Below are 22,174 nucleotides of genomic sequence, written 5' to 3'. Positions count from 1 at the left end.
TAGCTATGACTATTTTTATTTTATGTTAGTTAAAAAAAATAGAAGACGAGATGGTTGAATTGGAGAGGAGAGGAAGGGAGAGTCATAGGGGAGGGTAAAGGGTGTACGTAAAGCAGGAGGACAGGAGGAGATTATTGTTTTTAAGATAAACGGAATAGGTCCTAGTTTTGAGTTGTTTATTTTTATAAATACATTTAATCTTAGATCTATTAGAAAATACTTTAGGTATTGTATTTTTAATTAAACTACTTAAATTGTTCTAATTTAAGTGTATATTATTAATCAGAAGGTTTAAAAATCTATTTCATGTTTTTCTTAAAAATGTATGGATTAGTGAACAATAGCCATTCCATAGAATATGCATGACCCAAAGTAATGATTTTTTTTTTGGTAAAAATATAGTTAACTTGGTTCTTCAATTTTAAGTTTTATACTAAATAATCTAATGGTGTGCACCAATAAAAAGTTAGCTATATAATTTAGATAATATAGTTGTTTAAAATTTGTTATCATAAAATATTTTTTTATCTAACTAAATGAGGAAAATAGGAGAGAAAGGATATAGGTGGGAGAGTACATACGCACAATGGGTCCACCATATATTAGTGAAAATCGACAAACAGACGTTTTGTTTATTCTCATAATTTTTATGATTTTTCTAATTTATTAAAATGTCATGTGCAGTGTAGAAGTGTTTGTAGAAGTACTACATGGCAGCTTGAGAGCGTTTACAGAATGTTTAATGTACAAAGAGCTAAATATGTTAATTTTTAAATGAAAATATAATTAATATCAAATGCAGTCGTAGTATTTTCCCTAGCTATATACATCTAATTTATCTAATTTAGATAAGTTTATTAGGGATGGATGGATGTTTCTCGTATGTATAAAGATTTCAGTAGGGAAGAACGGTGCGTAGTATGTACATACCCGGGAGATTTTATTTTTTCTCAATTGTGGCTAGTAGCACGTATTATACATGTGAGATTTTTTTCCGTTTTTTTTTTGAGCAGTACGTATGTACGTTTCTCTCGTAGCAATTAGGCGGGACCGAGGCATGGCTAATCCTCCTTCTTTTTTTTTCAATCATAATTACGTATTTTGTTCTTTTTTTGTGAGTAGCAAAGTATGGAAGTACGTATACGTACGTATATATACGTGTGATGTTTTTAAATATATCTAATCTAATGGTTCAAAAAAGTGGGTCCACCGAATTAAATAAAAATTGAGGGTTAGATGTTTTTGTTTTTTTTCTCAGAATTTGTAAGATTTTCTCTTATTTATTAGAGCTCCACGTACGTGACAGCTTAGAAACGTTCGTAGGAGTAGCATATGGCGGTTTGAGAGTGTTTATAGGAAGTTTAATAGACTATTAGCTTAGGCAATGAGCTAGATCAAATGTAGTCAAAGTAGGAGATATAGGACATGGTGTCAAAATAATATATTTGATCGTTAATTTTTAAATCTTAACTAATTAATAGATTAGTATTTTCCCTATCGTCACTTTTCCCTGTTTCGTCCGTCTGCGATTAAAATCAGGCGAGAAAAAACCGGAAAAAAAACAAATCCGATCCCGTGTAAAAAAAGGCGAAAAAAATTAAAAAAAACCGAATCTGTCCGATAAAAAAAAGAATCGGGTGAAAAAAAATTGGGTGAAAAAAAAGGGAAAAAAAGAATCCGATTTCGTGGACGCGGTAAAAAAAGGCAAAAAAAAACGAATTCTGTCCAATTAAAAAAAAGAATTATATATGACGCGGTAAAAAAAAATCGAATATATTATATGTGACACTATACAATATATCTCTATCTCTGTCTCTACTAATTAAAAAATTAAAAACGTTTCCATCGTTCCTAAAAAAAGGCAAAAAACACATTAAAACAAAAAAAGAATAAAATAGTATCTTATGATAGAATTTACTTCCGTCGTCCGTGAAAATCTTATATTATCTTAATCTCAATCTTTCCGAGGGGACCCAGAGGCGCCCTCCGTCCCCGCCCGCGCGATGAAACGCTGGCCAGAGCAAAAAAAAAAAAAACGAAATTGAACAAAGGGATAAACTAGATTGAAGTTCCCAAAATTAAAAGAGGATAAACGATATTGAAACTCCCCTAACTCGAAAAGAGGGAATAAAATAGATTGAAATTTTCGACAAAATTCCCCAAATTCAAAGAACCCTAATTTCGGGTAGAACCCTAAGAGACAAAATCCAAATCAATTAAGCTAAGGGCTCGGGTTACTTACCTGACTTGAAGTCCCAAAGGTCACCGGAGCTTTCCGAGAAGCGGCACCGCCGCACCTTCACCTTCTCGCAGTCACGTCGGGTTCCCTGCACACACGTTGTCCTGGAGCACCCCTCCGCCACCCTTGCCAAAGACGGGAAGCGTCGGTTTGGCGTCGCTCCTCCCACTGAGAGGTTCATGCCGCTCAGCGCTCGTTGCCGTTTGCGCACCCGCCTAGCCGGACCACCGACGCCGTGGCACGGCTTTGTGCCGCCCTCGGGTGCGCCCCCAGCTGGCGAAGCAGGAGCCACTCGGCGGTCGTCACCGCATGCGCGCACCAGCTCGCCGTCACCGCCTTCGCCGTCGTTCCGCTCGCTCATCGCTGGAGAGAAATGGGATCGGGAGAGAGGGATTTGGGAGCTAGGGTTTTGCCCCTCTCTCTCGGCCGGCACTTCATCCGGCAAGGGGATGATCGGAGCCGTCCATTAGATCGGACGGCTCAGATTTGCCTAGCGTCGGGCCACCGCTGCCGCAGATTACGCTGCGCCCAATGGGCCGCGGAAGTGCATCGGACCGCCCCGCATATGTGCCACGGTCAGCTGCTCGGCTTGCGGGCCGTCGAATTGACTCGGCTCCCCGAAGATGGGCCATCCCATGTTTGGGCCGGCTTGGGAAGACCTGGGCCAAAAGTAAATTTGATCAAACAATATGGCTCAGATTTTTTAAATTAATGTCCGTCGGATAAACTCCAAAGTAGGCTCGAAAAATAAATCTAAAACTAAATCCTAAATCTTATGCTAATTCATCAAATTAGACTCGGTTCTACCTATTTGTTAATATATCAAATTAGACTTGATTTTTACCGATTTAAGGTTTTCAAGGCATCACGCTATCAAACGGTGTTTTTCCCGTTGCAACGCACGAGCACTATTGCTAGTAATATAAAATAAATGAAACCATAATTTAGTAATGTGACATGCTTTTTCTACCGTACGGAGCGAGTAACTTTTAATAATACTAATCACATATGTTTTTATAAATCAAAGCATAAAAGCATAGATAATATGGAATTGAATTATTACTTTGGGAAAGAAAAAAAAGAAAACAAAGTACGTACCTATTTTTGGGAGGGGCTGTTATGTACGGACGTACATACGTGCATCTACAGAGGAGCGATGTACATTTTATATTGTGGAAAATTTAAATGGTAAATTTTCAATATAGATCTAATGGTGGAAAACAATGGGTCCACCGGATTTAATGAAAACCGATGGCCAGATGTTTTTGGTTTTCTATAGTGCCATGTGGCGACCTGATAGTGTTTGTAGGGGTGCTATGTTGGCGGCCTAGGAGCGTTTGTAAGAAGTTTAATGGATTTTTAGTATATAACTAGAAAGAAAGCCCGCGCAGATACGCGGGGATCTTATTCATTATGTTTATAAAAATAACGTTAAGAGAATTAAGTCATATCTCATCATATACGTATAAGAAATTGTATATTTTATCTCATAATAACAAAAATCTATGTCATGAAATATATTGTAGATTTTAATATAAACGATAGGAATGTTTTTTATATTAAAAAATCACTTTTGTCCTGATTATGTAAACTCGCCTATTGTCACCATTAGTTTTTACCATTGTCGCTAGATGCCTTTTTAATAAATGAAGCTGCATCTGTAGCACCAAAATAAGCCTAATACATCATTAATACATAAAACATTTATCTCCACTATATACCTAAATGTTTATGTCAACACTTAGTTCTAAATCAATAAATAAATATACTTAAAATGTTACATCTAATAGTAAATATGATAACAGTGTTGAAAATTAGACATGAATATCCCCTCTAACAGGTGGAGATACAAAGTCTTTATTTCTCTGTTGCCTCTAAACATGGGTTCCATATCGACATACTCGTGCCTCTCAAGGCCAATATGCAGTGTAATTTTAAGGCCTAATTCACTATCAGCACCCTCAAAAACGATTGCATTAGTAAGTAAAAGGTGAGCACTATTATCAATGGTGGTCTCCACTGGGGCTACCTCAACTATACTTGTAAAAGATGTTCAATACCCTTTACAGAAAGCGATGTAATGAAAATAATTCTTCCCATAAAAAAATAGTTGTTTTTACGTTTTGTGTAGACATAATTTTTTTTTCTAGTATTAAGCAGTACTACCCAAATTTTTATGGTATAAATACAATATTCCGTTTTGAAATGAGTGAGGTTGATCATTAAAAAATGTATCGCTAAACAGATATACGACCATAACCATCTTCAGAGTATCATATCATTATATCATTGTTTATATATTGACAAAGATCAATATTTTAGCGTATGGTTTGTTTTCATGACCTGTTGTTCATAATTGCATGAGACACATTTACTAATTTTAAATTTTATTTATTTTCAAAAAATATTAAAAAATAACTATTTTTTTGGAGTGCACTTATAGCATACATTCATCAACTATCAACTATCACTTATACCCGACATATTAGAATTCCTCGACTATAAACAAAATATATCATGAGTAGTTTAATGCACATTTGTTAACAAACTAATCTGGTGGGAAAAACGTATGGATTAAGGGGCCATATTATAGCAAGATTATTGCCTAGGAACACCAATGAAATAGTTTTGAAAATATGAAAAAAAACATTTGAGAATCTTAGTCTTCATAAATTAAAATTAAATCATATGTAACTGACCAAACATAATGTTGTTTCGTTTTAACGCATGTCGATTTCAGTTAGTGTTATATATTTGTCAAGTGATATTTGACACCACAAAATATGATGTGAAATTATTTCAAAGATTATGATGAAATTAATTATTATATGTCACCTAAATCATTTGAAAATTAATATTAATTATTATATGTCAGCTCCATGTGTTGTAATGTATTTAGCATCATAATATAACTATGGTAAGTCATCAACATTTGAATACAATGAATTATAATTTAAAAATGAGTGTTTAAATACCTTTGATTTGATACTTATATTGATATAGTTTAACTTGCATATTTCTGGAGTAATAAATTTAGTTTTATAGTATAAAAAAATCCTATTTTAAGGACTAACTATATTTTTTCGATGTTGTACCAACGTACATATTTATTGTTTATAGCTTTTTTTAATGGTATGTACGTATGTTTCTTTGGTTTTTTTATTCGACTATCCAGAAAATAGTTTCTCTCATACACAGGAGATTAAGAGAAAGCGGGCTAATGCAATGGTAGAAAATAAATGGTCCATTAATTTAAATAAAAATCGACGGTGAAATTACGTAGTGTCATGTGGCGGTCTTAAAAACACTTGTAGAAGCACCAAATGACCATATATGTAGAGTAATAAACTTTATTTTTATTTTTATAGTATAAGATCATATTTTAAAAAGGCCTTGATGGTTATAACATTGTACATCTTTAATCGTGCTTATATGGTACGTATCCTTCGTTTTTTCCCAGGTGAACAGTTTTTTTCTTTATATTTTTTATCGTACGTACTACGCTGTTTGTTTTCTTTTCAAATAAACAGTACCAAGGTATATATTTTTTTTCATCCAAAGTAACGTACATACTATTTGGGTATTTCCATGTACATACGTAAATATTTATGGTGGACGGATTATCTCAGATATAGAAAGCATAAACTTTTAAATAGATTTAATCTGACGGTGTAAAATAATGGGTTCACCAATTTAAATGAAAATCGATGGTGGGATTGTAGAATGCCACATGGCGATCTAGGAGCGCTTATAATGCGCCACGTGGCAGCTTAGGAGCGTTTATAATGCGCCACGTGGCGGCTTAGGAGCGTTTATAGGATGTTTAATGGACTTTTAGTATATAATAGATAGATAGATAATAGATAGATGAGTAAATTTCACAAAACTACACGTTTTATGGTTCAAGTTGCAGAAAACCACACACACTTGGACACTTGGTACTTAAGTACATATATTTTGGTTGTGTAGTTTCATAAAACCACACTATCAATGAATGGATTCACCCGCGAGATGACGTGGTTGTTTCACATAGGACAAGGACATGACATCCTATTACTAGCCATATCACGAAATTAATAGGATATACCGTGTCATCATCCTAGATGGAACAACCATGTCATCTCATGGGTGAATCCATTCATCGATAGTGTAGTTTTGTGAAACTAAACTACTAAAATATATGTACTTAAATGCCAAGTGTCAAAATGTGTGTGGTTTTCTGCAACTTGAACCATAAAACATGTAGTTTTATGAAATTTACTCTAGATAGATAGATAGATGTTCTTTTCACTCGGGCTTTCCATCATACTATAGAACGGATCGATATATATTTGAATTTCAAGCATGACCATCGGCACGAATGAGGCTGCTGATTATGTGTTGTCGAGCTCCATTTCTGATGTTGAGGGTAATGTATCTACCGTATATTGCACGTTGACGTTGTGAAGCTGCTGATCATGTATTCTAGATCGTACATATATATACACAGCTCTAAAATGATAAAGAGAACCACTTGTGTGTTGGAATATCAGTGTACTATTTGTAATACAAAGTTTTATGATGCCCCCTCATTCATCCGGACAATTTCGAATACTGCTATATTTAGTGACTCATACGGCACCAACATTTATGTAGAGAACCCATGTCGCTTCCGTTCTACTTTGCCATCAATGATTATCATGTTAATCATCCGGTCTCTATTGGGAGGATGAAATATCACTCTTCTGGCAGGAAATAATTCATATATATATAGTACATTGTTTGAAACGATTTGCTGAAAGATATAACAACTGATATAAGTAGATATAAGTAGAGAGGTAGTCCGTACGTGTATCTGTGTGGGCATGATCATTATATACTAAGTTTCAAGAGCGGAATATCTACCAGATGACATATGCCACGCTTTGAAAGTACTATTTTTCAACATATTTTCTTTATCAACCTTGTTTGGACAGTTTTTCCAAGTTTAAACTATATAGTATCTGATCCATCCCTGTACGAAACTATTATAATCTTTTTCATTACCTAGAAAAATGTTTACTTAGTTTGTTTAAAAGGCATGTCTAACAAACTAAGAAATTAAAAAGTAAGATGTTATTCTTTTTTAGGGGGCCATATTTTTTAACAAATTCTATAAACATATTATTGCTAAAAGATATGTTTTATTCGTACCATCAAGCTACCCCTCCTAATTAGTTTATGTTAGTGCAATTTGTTACATACTTTGAATAAGGACAAAAGATATATGTATCCTATTATCCTTGAACTTGTTTCCTATGATATGCGTGATTTATAGTTTTTTTTTCTAAAATATGCAGTCAACAAGGGTTCTAAAATTTAAATTTAATAGTACCAAATATAACTTTTAAATCATCATTTAACTCTGGACCTACATATACGTACATAATTTCCTCTTAGGGTATGTTTAGTTCGCGAAAAGAAATTTTTTGGGTGTCACATCGGATGTTTAACCGGATATCAGAAAGGGTTTTCGGACACGAATGAAAAAACTAATTTCATAACTCGCCTGGAAACCGCGAGACAAATTAATTAAGCCTAATTAATCCGTCATAAGCAAATATTTACTGTAGCACCCCATTGTCAAATCATGGAGCAATTAGGCTCAAAAGATTCGTCTTGCAAATTTATTGCAATCTGTGCAATTAGTTATTTTTTAGACTATATTTAATATTTCATGCAGTTATTCAAACGTTTGATGTGACAGGGTGTAAAATGTTTGTGTGGGATCTAAACAGGGCCTTAGTTCCCCGAAATTTTTTTTTCTAAAAGGTCACATCAAATCTTTGCACATATGTATAGAGCACTAAAAATAAATAAAAAAACTAATTACACAGTTTACATGGAAATCACAATATGAATCTTTTGAGCCTAATTAGTCCATGATTAGTCATAAGTATTACAGTAACCCACATGTGCTAATGACAGATTAATTAGGCTCAATAAATTCGTCTTGCGGTTTACTGACGGATTCTGTAATTAGTTTTTTTATTAGTGTCCAAACACCACATGTAACATCCTATATAATATTCGATATGACAAGTTAAAATTTTACACCACTTGATCTAAACGTCCCATGAACAAGGCCTTACTTGGATTCCTTGGGTCAAAAGGCTGACAGAAGCCTATATTTTACAGTTAAGCAACAAGAAGCAGTGTTTGATTTGCTTTCCAATTCAGGCAAGGTATCAGATGACTTCGAGTTTTTTTTTAATTGGTGCATTATCCATGAAACCCTTTGCCAGTTTCCACTATTCTTTTGTTAAACCTTCTAATAACTTAATAGGAAAGACATTAATTAACTATGCATCACCTGCTCCTATGTGCTATATATAATATAACTGTAGAACATTGAATATTCTATTTCATTGCTCTTAAATAGAATATTGTGAAATATATTGACACTGAATCTTGGAGATAAATTACTGAAAAACTAAACTATTATTATGAGTATAATTTACTTTCTGATCTTTTAACAAATAAGGATATTGTTTACTAGTGATTCTAAAATATATATTTGATGATAGACCAGCGCTAGTAAATTTCTCCATATTTTTACCATATTTCTCATCAAAATAAATAGCTCCAAATTGAACACTAGATGTTATTAGAGAATTATCAGCTACTATATTTGAATTATCGCTAGACATGTCTCCATGAATATCTTGAGAAGCTATGGGTTCATCATTGGTTACCTTGCCCTTTTCTCATGAGTGCAATTAGGGCCGAGCTTTTGCATGGCCTTCTCAGAGAGATAAAAAAGTACATAGGCAGTGCATCAAGAAATTGGTTGTGCAATACTGCAACCTCCTCGTCCGCGTGCTCAAGTACAATGAGTTGAAGATGATCTGCTGCAAGTACGCCCTTTCCACCATCTGATTATGTACACATCTTTATATATTTCGGAACATCCGATTATATACACATCAATATAAATTGTTTTTACGCATTCTTATATATTTCCGTGCCACCTACTATCTAAATGACCAAAAATATAATTTGTTTCTTACATATATTATTTATAATTATTTTTTCTCCACTTCTATGGGATTGTCATATTGTGAAAGGGCATGTAGCCTAGTGGTTGCAGTGATCTGAGTAGCACCCCAAGGTCCTGAGTTCAAATCTCCGTAGGAGCGAATTTCAGGCTAAGTTTCTAATTAGACTGCATATATCTGTTTGGATGTAGAAGTCGGGTAAAAAATACCCTTCTCGAAAAAACAAATAGGATTGTCATATTATTTTTCCAAAGGAGACGTATATAATAGATCCCGCAGTTTCTGTGAGCTGGATCAGTACGGGCATATGTGCTAACTGCCTCCTATGCAGTTGTGTTTTGCACAACGAAGCGAGTGTGGTTCATCTTTAGAGCCATGTTCAAAGAGTTTGGGTGTTGATCATTTGTGAGAAAATGATGTGTAGAAAGCCTTGGGAAAATTTTCTAAAATAGGGCATTTTACCCATTTCCCGTGAATTGCTGCACAAATATTTTTGGATGAACTTTATGGTGCAACATGCATCTGTTGACACACTTTCTACTTAAAACATATTAAAAAATTTGATATATTGTTTCGTGCTATAGTATTTTCTCGTTGCAACGTACAGACACCTAACTAGTGTAAAAAAAAGTTGTTACGTAACCAAACAAATCACGTAATTGGATACAATGGTATCAGCTACGACCGAATATTTACCTTTAGTATTTGCGTTACCACATTCGAACCAAACATGTGAGAAATGACAGGTGGGTTGGCTCCAGTCAAAATGTGCGAAACTGTTCACACGTGACACCCTCTCGGTCGGCGGACGGCCGCGCGTTATCAGCAAACAGAGAATATATGCTCGTGAGATATGCTTCGCAGCAATTGAGCTCCGGTGCTCTTTGTACGGGGTGTTTAAACGTAGGGGTGTAAAGTTTTAGCGTATCACATTAGATATTATATAGGGTGTTGTATGAGGTGTTTGGGTACTAATAAAAAAACTAATTATAGAATTCGTCAGTAAATTGCGAGACGAATTTATTAAGCCTAATTAATCCATCATTAGCATATATTTACTGCAGCACCACATTGTCAAATCATAGTGCAATTATACTTAAAAGATTTGTTTTGTAAATTAGTCACAATCTGTGCGATTAGTAATTTTTTTAGCCTATATTTAATAATTCATACAGATATTTAAGCGTTCGTTGTGATAGGGTGTAAAATTTTGGAGTGGGATCTAAACAGGCCCATAGTATTATACTGCCAAATTATTACGGAAAAAAGGTAATTTGTTAATACAATCTATGACCATCCATTGCGCTGACATCGCTTATATTTCATCGAAAAAGCTATTACCTCCATCCTATAAATAATGTAGTTTTGCATTGTTTATATCTAATGTGACTCTCCATATTATTTGAAATTTTTTTAAGATTAGTATTTTTGTTGTTATTAGATGATAAAACATGAATAGTACTTTATGTGTGATTATTTTTTTCAAATAAGACGGCCAGTTTAACGTTGTACACGGAAACCCACAACTAGAATTAAAATGGAATGGAGTTAGTGAAGAGAGAAAAAAAGTTTTGTCACCGCTTAATTGACGATTATACCACTTCACACCTATTTTTTTTATAATAATGCTCATTTATATTTCTACTACCGTTAACTGAAGTGGTAGTATAAATAGATATGAACATTTGATTAAATGAGATCAACACTTTATACTATTTTCTACTTACTAGTAAATAGCAATGTAGTGAGCCTCGTGAATATAGGCATCCCGAGGACCACAAATGCACTCTGCACGTACACGGTGCACCGTCGCGCCCTCCTACGCTCCTACCGGGACCACGTACTAGTCAGACTCGCGCGGGGTCGCCGATCGAACGACAACACGACCGTCTCGTCGTCGCCGCCCTCTCGGTCGACGCTGCGGCAACGCGTCTCTTTTCTTCATCTCGCTCAACCAGCGGTGCCGACAGCTAGATGCCGTCTCGAGCCTCAGCTCGATCGGGTATCGCGGGATTTTCATTTTTTTTTCCTCTCCACGTGTCAGCCTCTGCGTCTTCCTCGTCAATCCTCTACATCCTGCGCTTCTTCCCCGTTTAAAAGTATCAAGGCCGGCCAGCACGCAAATTAGTATACTAGTTAGTTAATCCTCGAGAGAGTTTGCAAGATGTGGGGTGAGCTGGGGAACGCGGCAACGGTGGCGCAGCTGGTCGGGGCGGACCTCGGGGGGCTCATCTCCAAGATCATCCAGGCGGCCGCGACGGCTCGCCGGAACAAGGCGGAGTGCGAGCAGCTCGCCGTCCGCGCGTCCATGATCTACGACCTGCTGCCGCACCTGCAACACCCGGAGGTGGTGCGGCGGCCGGAGGTCCTGCGGCCGCTGGCCTTGCTGGAGGACACGCTCCGGGAGGCTCACCAGCTCGTGACTTGCTGCCAGCACAAGGGCCCAACCTACCGGTTCGTGATGGCGGGGCGGCTGGCTGACAAGATCAGGAGCGTGCAGGCTAGGATCGACTCTTACCTCCTCTTCCTCCCCCTCATCAGCCACATCGACATCATCCGCTGCCTCGACCAGATCCACCGAGTGCTCATTTCAACCGGCGACGGCGTTTGCAGGACCATGGCATCTCCCTCTGCAGACTCCCAGCTTCAACGACGGCTGGTAGAGCTAGGAATCGTACATCAAGCTAGCTACCTCTTCCTTATTTTGATGAAACTCACTACTCTGTGCTTTTGTGTTATTTATACTAGGTACTCCATGGGGACGGCGAATATTGTGAGAAATTCACCATGCCACAGCTCGCGATGGCGACCAACAACTTCGCCGTCGACAGGCAGATCGGTGAAGGCCGCGGCTTTGGCAGCATGATGTACAAGGGAAGGCTTCCCGACCGGCGCGAGGTGGCCATCAGACGCGCATCTCCGCGCAGGAAGGGGGATTTCCTGAGGGAGCTCGCAATCCTCTCCCCGCTCTGCCACCACCACATCGTCCGCCTCCTTGGCTGCTGCGTTGCGGCGGCGACGACGTCGTCGCCGGCTGAGGAGGAGGAGGAGGACTGCCTCCTTGTCTACGAGTACGTCGACAACGGCACGCTCTACGATCACCTCCACGGATCAGATGGAGCATCATCACTGGTGACCACATCGTGGAAGACGCGCATCGAGATACTAGCAGGCGTGTCGCGGGCCATCGACCACCTTCACTCCCACGCCGCGCCGCCGGTGATCCACCGGGACATCAAGCTGTCCAACATCCTGCTCGACTCCACCTACGCCCCTCGCTTGTCGGACTTCGGCTTGGCGGTAAGCTGCGACGAGGTAGAGCGTACGGCCGAGATGCCGATCTTAGGCACGTTCGAGTACATGGACCCCGAGTACCTGAGCACGGGGAACCTGACGCCGGCGAGCGACGTGTACAGCTTCGGCGTCGTGATGCTAGAGCTTCTGACGGGGAAGAAGGCAATTCACGACGAGAAGCACGGCGCCGTTGTTGCCACAAGCTTGGTTGCATCCGTGCTGCCAAACATGGAGGCTGGGGATTTGATGAAGGAGATCGATAGGGGCCCAGGGCTGAAGCCAACGCCAAGGCAGCTAGAGGCGACCGAGAAGGTGGCGCGGACGGCAGTGCGCTGCGTGCATTCACAGGGGAAGGAGCGTCCGCCCATGACAGAGGTCGTAGCCAGCCTCCAGGAGGCGCTCGAGCTCCTTAGTCTCGATGAGTAGAGGGTAGCTCGGTAATTGATCTGGTTATACAGTACTCCCTCCGTATGGAAGTCGTATAGAACAGCGACACGGTTTTCAAAATACAACTTTGATTTTTTTTATATAAAAATATTTATTGAAAAGTGATATATGTATACTTTTATGAAAACGTTTTTCAAGATAAATCTATTCATATAACTTTCATATTTTCATGTTGAGAGTCATTAATAATTTATATTTATATTTCGACTTAAACATTATCCTAAACAACTTCCTTTATAAGTATGAAGGGACTATACACTTCTATTGCTTCTAAAATGTAGTACCTTTAATTTGTGGTGTGATGACATAGTATTGTCTGGAAGCAATATTTTGCAGCAGAAGCCCAAAATATTAATTTGAGCAAGAATTGTTGTGGGTTTCTGCTCTATTTTACATGGTTCGTTCTGCTGTTATACTAGTACTATATATTCATGTCCTATTGTATAAAGTTAATTAATGTCTTGGAAATGCTCGACCACTTCGTGAAAACTTAAACAACACGAGAACATTGCATTGTGTGTTCGACTGTAGGGCAAAAACAATATTGGACCTAACTCATCGAGTTCAATCGTACCTACACTGCGAAACGACAAGTTCAAACTCAGTGTTAACAGTCACGGGGCAAGCCGTCTTATAAACAAGTCACTCTCCAAGCAATGGTAACTGCGCGCTGCTGCTTTTGTAAATAAAGGATGATTCTAATAAAGGATAATCTAGCTAAGAGAAGGTGGAAGGGTAGCTTATTATGTAGCTTTTGCAACTCTAAAGAGTCGATTCAATACCTCTTCCTAGATTGTGTTTTTGCTACATACATATGGACTACGTTGTTTTCATCTTCGGAATTAGACAACCCCGGAACACTACTCACATGTTTGGGAATTTGTTGCATGGTGTTGAACCTAGACTCAAAAGACAAATGTAGCCTAGGTTGGTATAGCGATAATTTGTTAGGCTTTACGGCTCACTAGGAATGACATGGTCTTTAACGATCACAATCATATATCTTTCTTGCAGGTGATTTTCAAGACAACTCATTGTGCAAGACTTTGGTCTTTGCTTCTTAAAGAAGATGAGGGAGAGAAAGTTCAAGCCAAATGCAGTTTTCTGGAGAAGAGAGTAATGAAGTTTTTTTCTACCTTTGGTTGGAATTTTAGTAGAAGAATTGAAGCTTAGGCTGTGGTTCTTTTTTAACCGTTTTATTACACTATTATTTGGTATCCCCATATAATGGGTGGAGTCTTATGTATTCTTGATTGTGGTTTAGGCTGTGTACACGTGTAGAGGCTGGGTTAATATAATCCATTATCTAAAAAATATCGACATCAAAATTCCTCCGTTAATATGTAGCGTTTCTTTTACAACTACACTGTGCGACAAACAAGCACAGTCTGTCCTCGTAGGTTTCTTCATACTATGTCCTAAAATATGACATATAGTATTGAATGAAACACATACCAGTATTATGAATCTTAATAGTACTCCCTTCATCCCTAAATATAAGAAGTTTTAGGGTTAGACACGATTATTAAGAAAGTAGATAGAAGTGAGTGGTGGAGAGTTGTGATTGGATGAGAAGTGGAGGTAGGTGGGAAAAGTAAATGGTGGAGGGTTGTGATTGGTTGGAAAGAGAATATTGATGGAGAAGTTGTTATATTTTGGGATAAATCCTGAGGGCTAAATTTGTTATATTTTAGGACGGAGGGAGTATGTGTTTCATTCAATAGTAGGTTGATATATTTCGGGCGGAAGTAGTACTATACTTTCTGTAGAGTGTATAGCTAAATTTTAGGTGCCTGTAAAGTTTGAACCACCTAAAATTGCCTAAAATTATATTAATATGCAATGTGCAATTTTATTTCTTTTTTACTACAATTTTGGTCATATATACTATGGTTTTACTTTAATTTATCCAAGTATGAATATTTTTTATGCAGTTTTGTAAACATTTATGAATCATAAGTTTCTTCCATGAAATTCGTAGTTTTTGTAGTTTAGAATAATATATACTATGGTTTTATTTCAATTTATCTAAATGATGGGAACCGATTGGATGGGAAACCAATAGATGGAAGTCACATGAAATTGAGACACTCCTCCAAAAAATAATAATAAATGAACAGAAAGAAACGAAAAAAAAATACTGAGAGATACTTACACTGTTACACATGAGAGAGAGCGAGGGACAGAAAGACAGAGAGAGTTAACAATAAAATGGTGAAAAAATGACTGAAAACTATTATATACTAAAAATCCATTAAACTTTCTATAAATATTCTCACGTCACCACGTGGCTTGCTACAAATGCTTCTAGGTCGTCACGTGACATTCTATAGTCTCACTATCGATTTTGTTATAAATAAGTGGACCCGTTAATTTTACTATTAGATTTGCATTAAAAAAATACTAAATCTTGTACCCCACTTCTTTTGAAAAAAAAATTCTGTGTTTTCTTTAACTAATCTCTACTATTATAAAAGTTGAAGATATTTTGCTGCTATTTTGATACGTCATCCGTGTATGAGTATGTTTTTAAGTTCGTTTTTTTGAAATATATATCCGTATTTGAGTCAGTTTTTAAGATCGTTTACTTTCTGTAATGCAAAAGGAATCATATAAGAAATCTGTTTAAAAAACTCACCTGCTAACTTGAGACGATCGGACTCCTAACTGCAGCTCATGATTTTCTATAAATATATATATCCAAGGGAACCCCCACAGTGAATTTCATCTTAATTATATCATATAGCAATAATAAAATTAAAATAGACTTCACCCGTTACCACGCACGAGTATTTTTTCTAGTATATAGAAAAAAAATAGGAGCAGAACACCATAACTAGACAAGAGGTGAGGATCAGGGTGGCGTACAAACGTTACTACGTTAGTATTAATTTTTTTTGGCCTTTTTTTAACAAGGCAAAATTTACTACAGTACACTCAAAGATTGTGATCTTTGCTGTGAGAAACCCGAAGATCGTGTATTTGCTCGTGGACACTGTAAAAAGTGGTAATTAGCTGCTGGACACTCCTCCCATTATTTTATTATTTTCGATCGAGATGGAGAGAGAAAGAGTTGTGTAAGTACCAAAATACCACTAGACACTGTTCTTCCTCCCTCTATCTTTTTTTCCCCTTTTTCTTCCTTGCAGCATAGCAGAGGCGCAACGGCGGCGGCGGCGGCCACAGCGGGGCGGCGGCAGGAAGATGACGAAGCTGGCCGCCGCCACCGTCGAGCTCCCGCCGCTCGCCGACATCTCCGCCTTCTCTACGACGACGTCGGTGGCTCACCTCGCCTTGCATGACACCGCGCACACCACCGCGACCATGGACACCAGCAGAGCGGCGGCGACGGAGAGCGTGATAGCGAGCACCAGCCTCGGCCAGCTTCGTCACCTCCATTGCCGCCCCACCGTGGCCAGCTTCGTCATCTTCCCGCCACTGCCCTGCCGTGGCCGCCCCCACCGCCACTCCGCTGTGGCCGAGGCCAACCGTCGGCCTCGATATGGAGCAAGGACACAACGTTCTCCTTCGGTGACAATCCTGGCGGCGACGGAGCACTTCAACAACGCGTACTGCATCGGCAAGGGGAGCTTCGGGACCGTGTACCGCGCCGACCTCGGCGGCGGGCGTGCCTTCGCCGTGAAGCGGCTCGACGCGTCGGAGACCGGCGACGCGTGTTGCGGCAGCTGATGCCGGTGAGCGTCACAACGTAGAACGTCGGCACCATGGGGATGCGGCACATCAGTGTGAACAAGAAGCCGGCCGCCGTGTTGGTGCTGTTGGGCGCGCCGAGGGCGATGAAAAGCGTCGCGTTGCTGTCGAAGAAGAACAGATAAAGAGAGGAAGAGGAATAGAGAAAGAGAGATTGACAAGTGGGCCCATGGGCAAACTTGTCTTTAACCAAAGTTTCTCTCTCCGTTTTCATCGAAAATAATAAAATAATGGGAGGAGTGTCCAGCTCCTAATTACCAATTTTTTACAGTGTCCATGAGCAAATACACTATCTTCGGGTGTCTCACAGCAAAGACCACAATCTTTGAGTGCCCTGCAGCAAAATTTGCCTTTTAACAAACAGTATTTTTCCTTTACACCTTTGACAAACAGTACTACTACTACACACATCGTACGTACACATATGAGAGTTTAGGAGGGAGTGTTAATAGATATAAAATCACATCTTACCGCGATTTAAGTGAAAATCGACGGTTAGGTTAATATTTCTTTTAATTAAGAGAGATGAAAAGTGGTGACCTACGAGCGTTTATACCAGTGGCACGTGGCAGCTTAATAGCATTTGTAGAAGTTTAATAGACTTATATACTAAAAGCCAATTAAACTTCCTATAAACGCTACCAGACCACCACATGGTCTCCTACAAATGATCCTAGATCGCCATGTGGCATTATATAATCACACGGTCAATTCTCTTTTAAATCGGTGGACCCATTAATTTTAACCATTAGATCTCTATCTCAAAAAAAATAAATCAGGTATCCCCACCGCCAACACCTTATGTACATGAGGTAATAAAAACCGCAATACGTACTCCTTCTTCCGCTAACTTATCATATGTTCTAATTAACACTCAATATATCAAAAATAATTCGGACATCTAAATATTCATAACTCTCAAGCTACAATTTTGTTCTATGTTTTTGTCAATTGTTGTGTTATTTATAACCAAAAATCAAAATCAAAATTCATATTGCTCATATTAGATCATGCAGCCATTCTAACTACGAATATATGGTCGCCACGTAACACTTTAATAAATTAAAATAATTCGATAAGTGACAAGTGAAAATAAAACACCTAACCATCGGTTTCCACTTCTATCTTTAAAAGAAAATCCCAAAACTCCTCCCTCCCTCCTATTCCTCCTGTTCCTCTCTCCCTAGTATTCCTTCTCTGTTCTTTTTATCTCCATAGCAACTAAATCCAAAATTATCTTTAAAGGAAAAAAAACTCCCACAAATGGACTCCGCCTAACAATTCTAGCCAGCTTTCCCTCTGTCATATGCTTTTCTTCTCTTTCTCCTCAAGCTAGCACTTATAGAAGACTTAAAAATAATCATAAATTTTTAAATCGTATATTCAATTTATGATATTTCTAAACTATTGTAGTTTTCAATTAAATCAATAATTTGATATGCGTATTGACTTACATTGTGGACCACATCAATCCACCTTGAAGCCTCCACTAAATAAAATAAAATACTAAAATTTCTCACTAAAAATTAAAATATCCCACCATATGTTTTTAATAAACGGTCAACCCATTATTTATACCATGCTAGACATCTACAAGTCATTTTAAATTTTGTCCACGTCAAATTACTTGAATTAGTTTATAATAAACATAGTAATATTTTCAAAAAAAAATATTATGAAAACATATTCAATTTTTCCTCAATAGAAATAATTTGGTGTTGTAAATATTGATATTTTTTTCCTCAACAATGGAAGTAGTTAATTTCTCTTAATGCGCATATAGGGGCTATTTACTTAAACTTGATTTTAGATGCACTTTTATTTAGAGATAAATAAACATTCCTAAAATGATCATAACATCTAAAATTATTCATATGATATCTGATGTCACGAATACATTAGAGAAAAAGCTTTTAATTATATTTTTTTTCATGTCATAACATGTACCTCGTCTAGGATCTATTTGTCATAGACAAAAAATTGAAAACATTTAAGGGATGCCTTTATCCCATGTCAAGTTGTATGGCCTTAACCCACTTATATTTCCATTCCAATTTGCCAGAGATCAAAATATTTAAGGGATGCTTGATGGAATGGAAATCTAGAAAAAAAAGAAATAACATGATAAAAAAATTGAACACTGAACTTTTTTCCTCTAAATTTAACATTTTTTTTAATTTGAAACCCATTCTAAATAGCAATGTTCAAATATTTTAAGACTACTGATATAATGAAAATAGCTAAAATTTTAAATAAAATATAATAAAAAATTTGACTTTTTTGGCATTATGTTGGAAATAAAATCTAACATAAATTTCAGTTCGAAGTATACAACCCAAAACTACAACTTGGAAGCGATAAAAGTCTCATTTTCAAATATATTTTCTGATTGAGAAAAAAATTACCGCTAAACCGTACTTTCATACTCAGCTCATTTAATTAGAGGATGTAGTTGTATTAGCCATATTTTTAATAAATATATCCTAAAATTCATAAAAACATATATAGTATACAAAAGAAAAATTGTTACTCATAGTTTAGAAAGTGGAAAAATAAGATATGCTAAATATTAAAAAAACGCGTTATGTACAAATCATATATAGTTTCATATATATATATATATTTTCTTATAAAACCAAAACTGCACGGTTTTAAGTACTTTTAGTTTAGAGTTTATACGCCAGCGATGTTTACTAGCATTACGAGAAACACCACACAAACTATTAAAAAATTAAACATGTTTACAATAGAGTAATTATAAACATTCGAAACAAATTTCTAACGCAGTTAATAAGGTGCTTGCGCATATGCGCAGGCCACCTTCCTAGTTAGGGTAACAACCAAGTCCATCCCTGGACACGTGTGAGCACAGGGCTAAAAAATTAGAGGCCCAAAAATTATGTGTTTCTGTTTAAACTATATACTTTCCGATATATTTACGATATCTTGATTCCATTTTTTAAAATTTTACTCTTTCTACTCCACTAAATCGGTTGGAACTGTTATGAAACAACAGGGTGATCTCATCCATATAAAAGGATGGATCGCAACCGAAGGCAACCGCGCCTCTTCCTAGGCGCTCCTTGGCAACGGACGCGATCGGAACCATCGCGTCTTCAGTTGCCACCCCTTCCTCATCTATAAATTGTATCGCATTGGTCAATAAAGGACACCCGCTCATTCGCTCTACTGTGTTCAATTCTCTCTCTCGCTCAATCTCTCTCGCTCCAATCAATCTTATTCACAATATGTTATCAGCATTTTCGCTCTTGCGAAGGAGATCGCGAAGTGAAAGAAGGAAACCCATCGCTTTTGATCTAACAGTAACAGAAAAGCGAACAGAAGAATCATTAGAGAAGGTACGATGCCTACCTTTCATTGGATCATGGATGCCGTTCTCGGCCTCCCTCACCATCAGCGCGTACGCCGGCTCCGCCATCTTCTTCGCCGACCGATGAGGAGGACACGCCGGGGATCCCGCGGAGGCAGGGCTAGGGTTGGTGGCCGCCGCCACTACCCTCGCTGCCGTGTGACTGCAACTCCGGTTGTGGTTCCCCCGCTCGTCCCTGTCGCGCCTCCTCCTCCGCCTCCGGTTGCCGAAGCACCTCACCGGATCCTTGTGCAGGGGGTGCAGTATTGCGCCCACCACGGATGGACAGCAGTGGTGACACTGCCTAGCGAGCCATGCGATCTTCCCCCGGAGATGGAGTCGCTGCCGCCACCATCAACCGCTCCTTCACCACCTCCACCAACACCAAGCCGACGCCGACGCCGACGCCGTTCCCCCACTCCTGCGCCACCGGGGTCCGGCCGGACCGGTACCCTGGCTGCGCGCACGGGGGAGCCGCCCTTCTTCAATCCGTCCTCGTCTCGTCATCATGCCGGTGAACCGTCCTTGTCTCGTCGTCACGCCGGTGAAGCCACCGCTTGCCGTCCCGGACTCCGCCACACCTTCATCGCCGTTCCCCATGGCTCTCCAAGCCGTTCAGTACTCCCTAACAGGGTGCCGGGGAATGGCGTCCAGGCTCGGCCGGCTTCTGACTCCGACGAGGATCGGGAGCCGTAGGCCTAATCCGGCCGGCCAACCGCCGGCGGAAGGAGGAGCGGCCGTGGCGGCTGTGGTGGTGGATGGCAACGGCGGTGGGCGGCGAATGGTGGATGCAGGTGGTATCGGCGGCTGAAGGGTGGTGGCGGCGTGTGGCGGCGGTGGAAATGAAGGCAGCAGCGGCGCACCTCGGCGCTCCCTCGGCGGCGTCGGTGGCTCCCCACGGCGGCGTTGGTGGTGCCCCCCACGGCGACGTCGGCGGCGGTGGGCGGCGAACAGGGCGGTGGCGTGGGCGGCGGAAAGGGCGGCGGCGGCGGCGAAATCGTGGAGGCGGATATGGTTAACCCTAACCCCCCGACGCCCCACCCCGTGACCCTTTACTGCCGGGCTGGATGGGCCGGCCCACCACCCCCCCTAGCCTGCCGGCCTGTGCCACATGGTGGTGGGCCGATTTCTTTAGATTTTGGCCCACCACCCAATTTACCATTTAAATTTAGTTTTAATTTTAATTTAGCAACAATTTTATTTTTGTCCCTGTGTTTTATATAATTTAGTCGAAATAGTTCATCAGTTGTACAAACAATTATGTAATGGTCATATAGACCACTGATGTTATGTGTTTATTAACATAGGTGTTTATTCAAATACCCTGTTTCACTAAATTTATTTTTTGTCTTAATAATATGCCTTTTGCATTTCATTTCAAGACATGCTCTACTTTCTCGCTTTATTAATTTACAAAATTCTATAAATTTTGTACTTTGATTTAGCAAATTCTCTTAATTATGTACAACATGATTAATGGAGGATTTAATACATGTTCGATTGCACATTTTGACTCAGAAATTAATCACATGTCGATGGAGTCCTATACTTTGGTCATCGCGACCATAACTTAGGCAGCGGGTATCTCGCCCATCAACAAGTGGTCTACATTTTGAGATGATTACCCGATGGAGTCCTAGAAATTGGCCGCACTGGTCATAACCTAGGCAGCGAGCATCTCGCCCATCTCACAGAGGTCTACATCTCACGATGATTACCCACATGTGTTATTTTCCGAGAATATGTTTTGAAAAATGAGATTATTTGAAATTTGGTTGAGCACAAGGTAGTGGAGTCCTAAACATTAGCTGCGGTATATTCACCAGAATATATTTGCCTAGAGACCGTGTTTTAGGCAGCAAGTATAACTTGCCCATTATTAAGGGATCTACTCCACTGTTTAATCACTTGGAGATTATCCGCATTGTGCCACCTAATTTCGAATTCTAACTCAAATTGTCAGGTCTATTACCTGCATCTCTTCGAAACATTACAAAATATGAAGTCTTACATTTCGCATTGAGATTACAACCTTAATATCATGTTTTTATTAATTTACCTCTGTAAATTGATAATGTTAACCATGATTGTAGGGAC

General features: G+C 39.0%; 1 protein-coding gene across 1 annotated transcript; it reads left to right on the top strand.

The window, feature by feature from the left end:
• Positions 1-11,390: 11,390 nt before the first annotated feature.
• LOC127781585 (putative serine/threonine-protein kinase-like protein CCR3) lies at positions 11,391-13,152 on the top strand. The gene is made up of 2 exons (XM_052308564.1): positions 11,391-11,914; positions 12,004-13,152. Exons 1-2 carry the CDS (start codon positions 11,420-11,422, stop codon positions 12,973-12,975), a joined length of 1,467 nt encoding a protein of 488 aa, XP_052164524.1. The 5' UTR covers positions 11,391-11,419; the 3' UTR covers positions 12,976-13,152.
• The last annotated feature ends 9,022 nt before the right edge of the window (positions 13,153-22,174 follow it).

The sequence above is a fragment of the Oryza glaberrima genome, chromosome 8, assembly GCF_000147395.1.
Source record: "Oryza glaberrima chromosome 8, OglaRS2, whole genome shotgun sequence".
Classification (NCBI taxonomy): Eukaryota; Viridiplantae; Streptophyta; class Magnoliopsida; order Poales; family Poaceae; genus Oryza; species Oryza glaberrima.
This window is presented reverse-complemented; position numbering and strand designations above follow the sequence as displayed.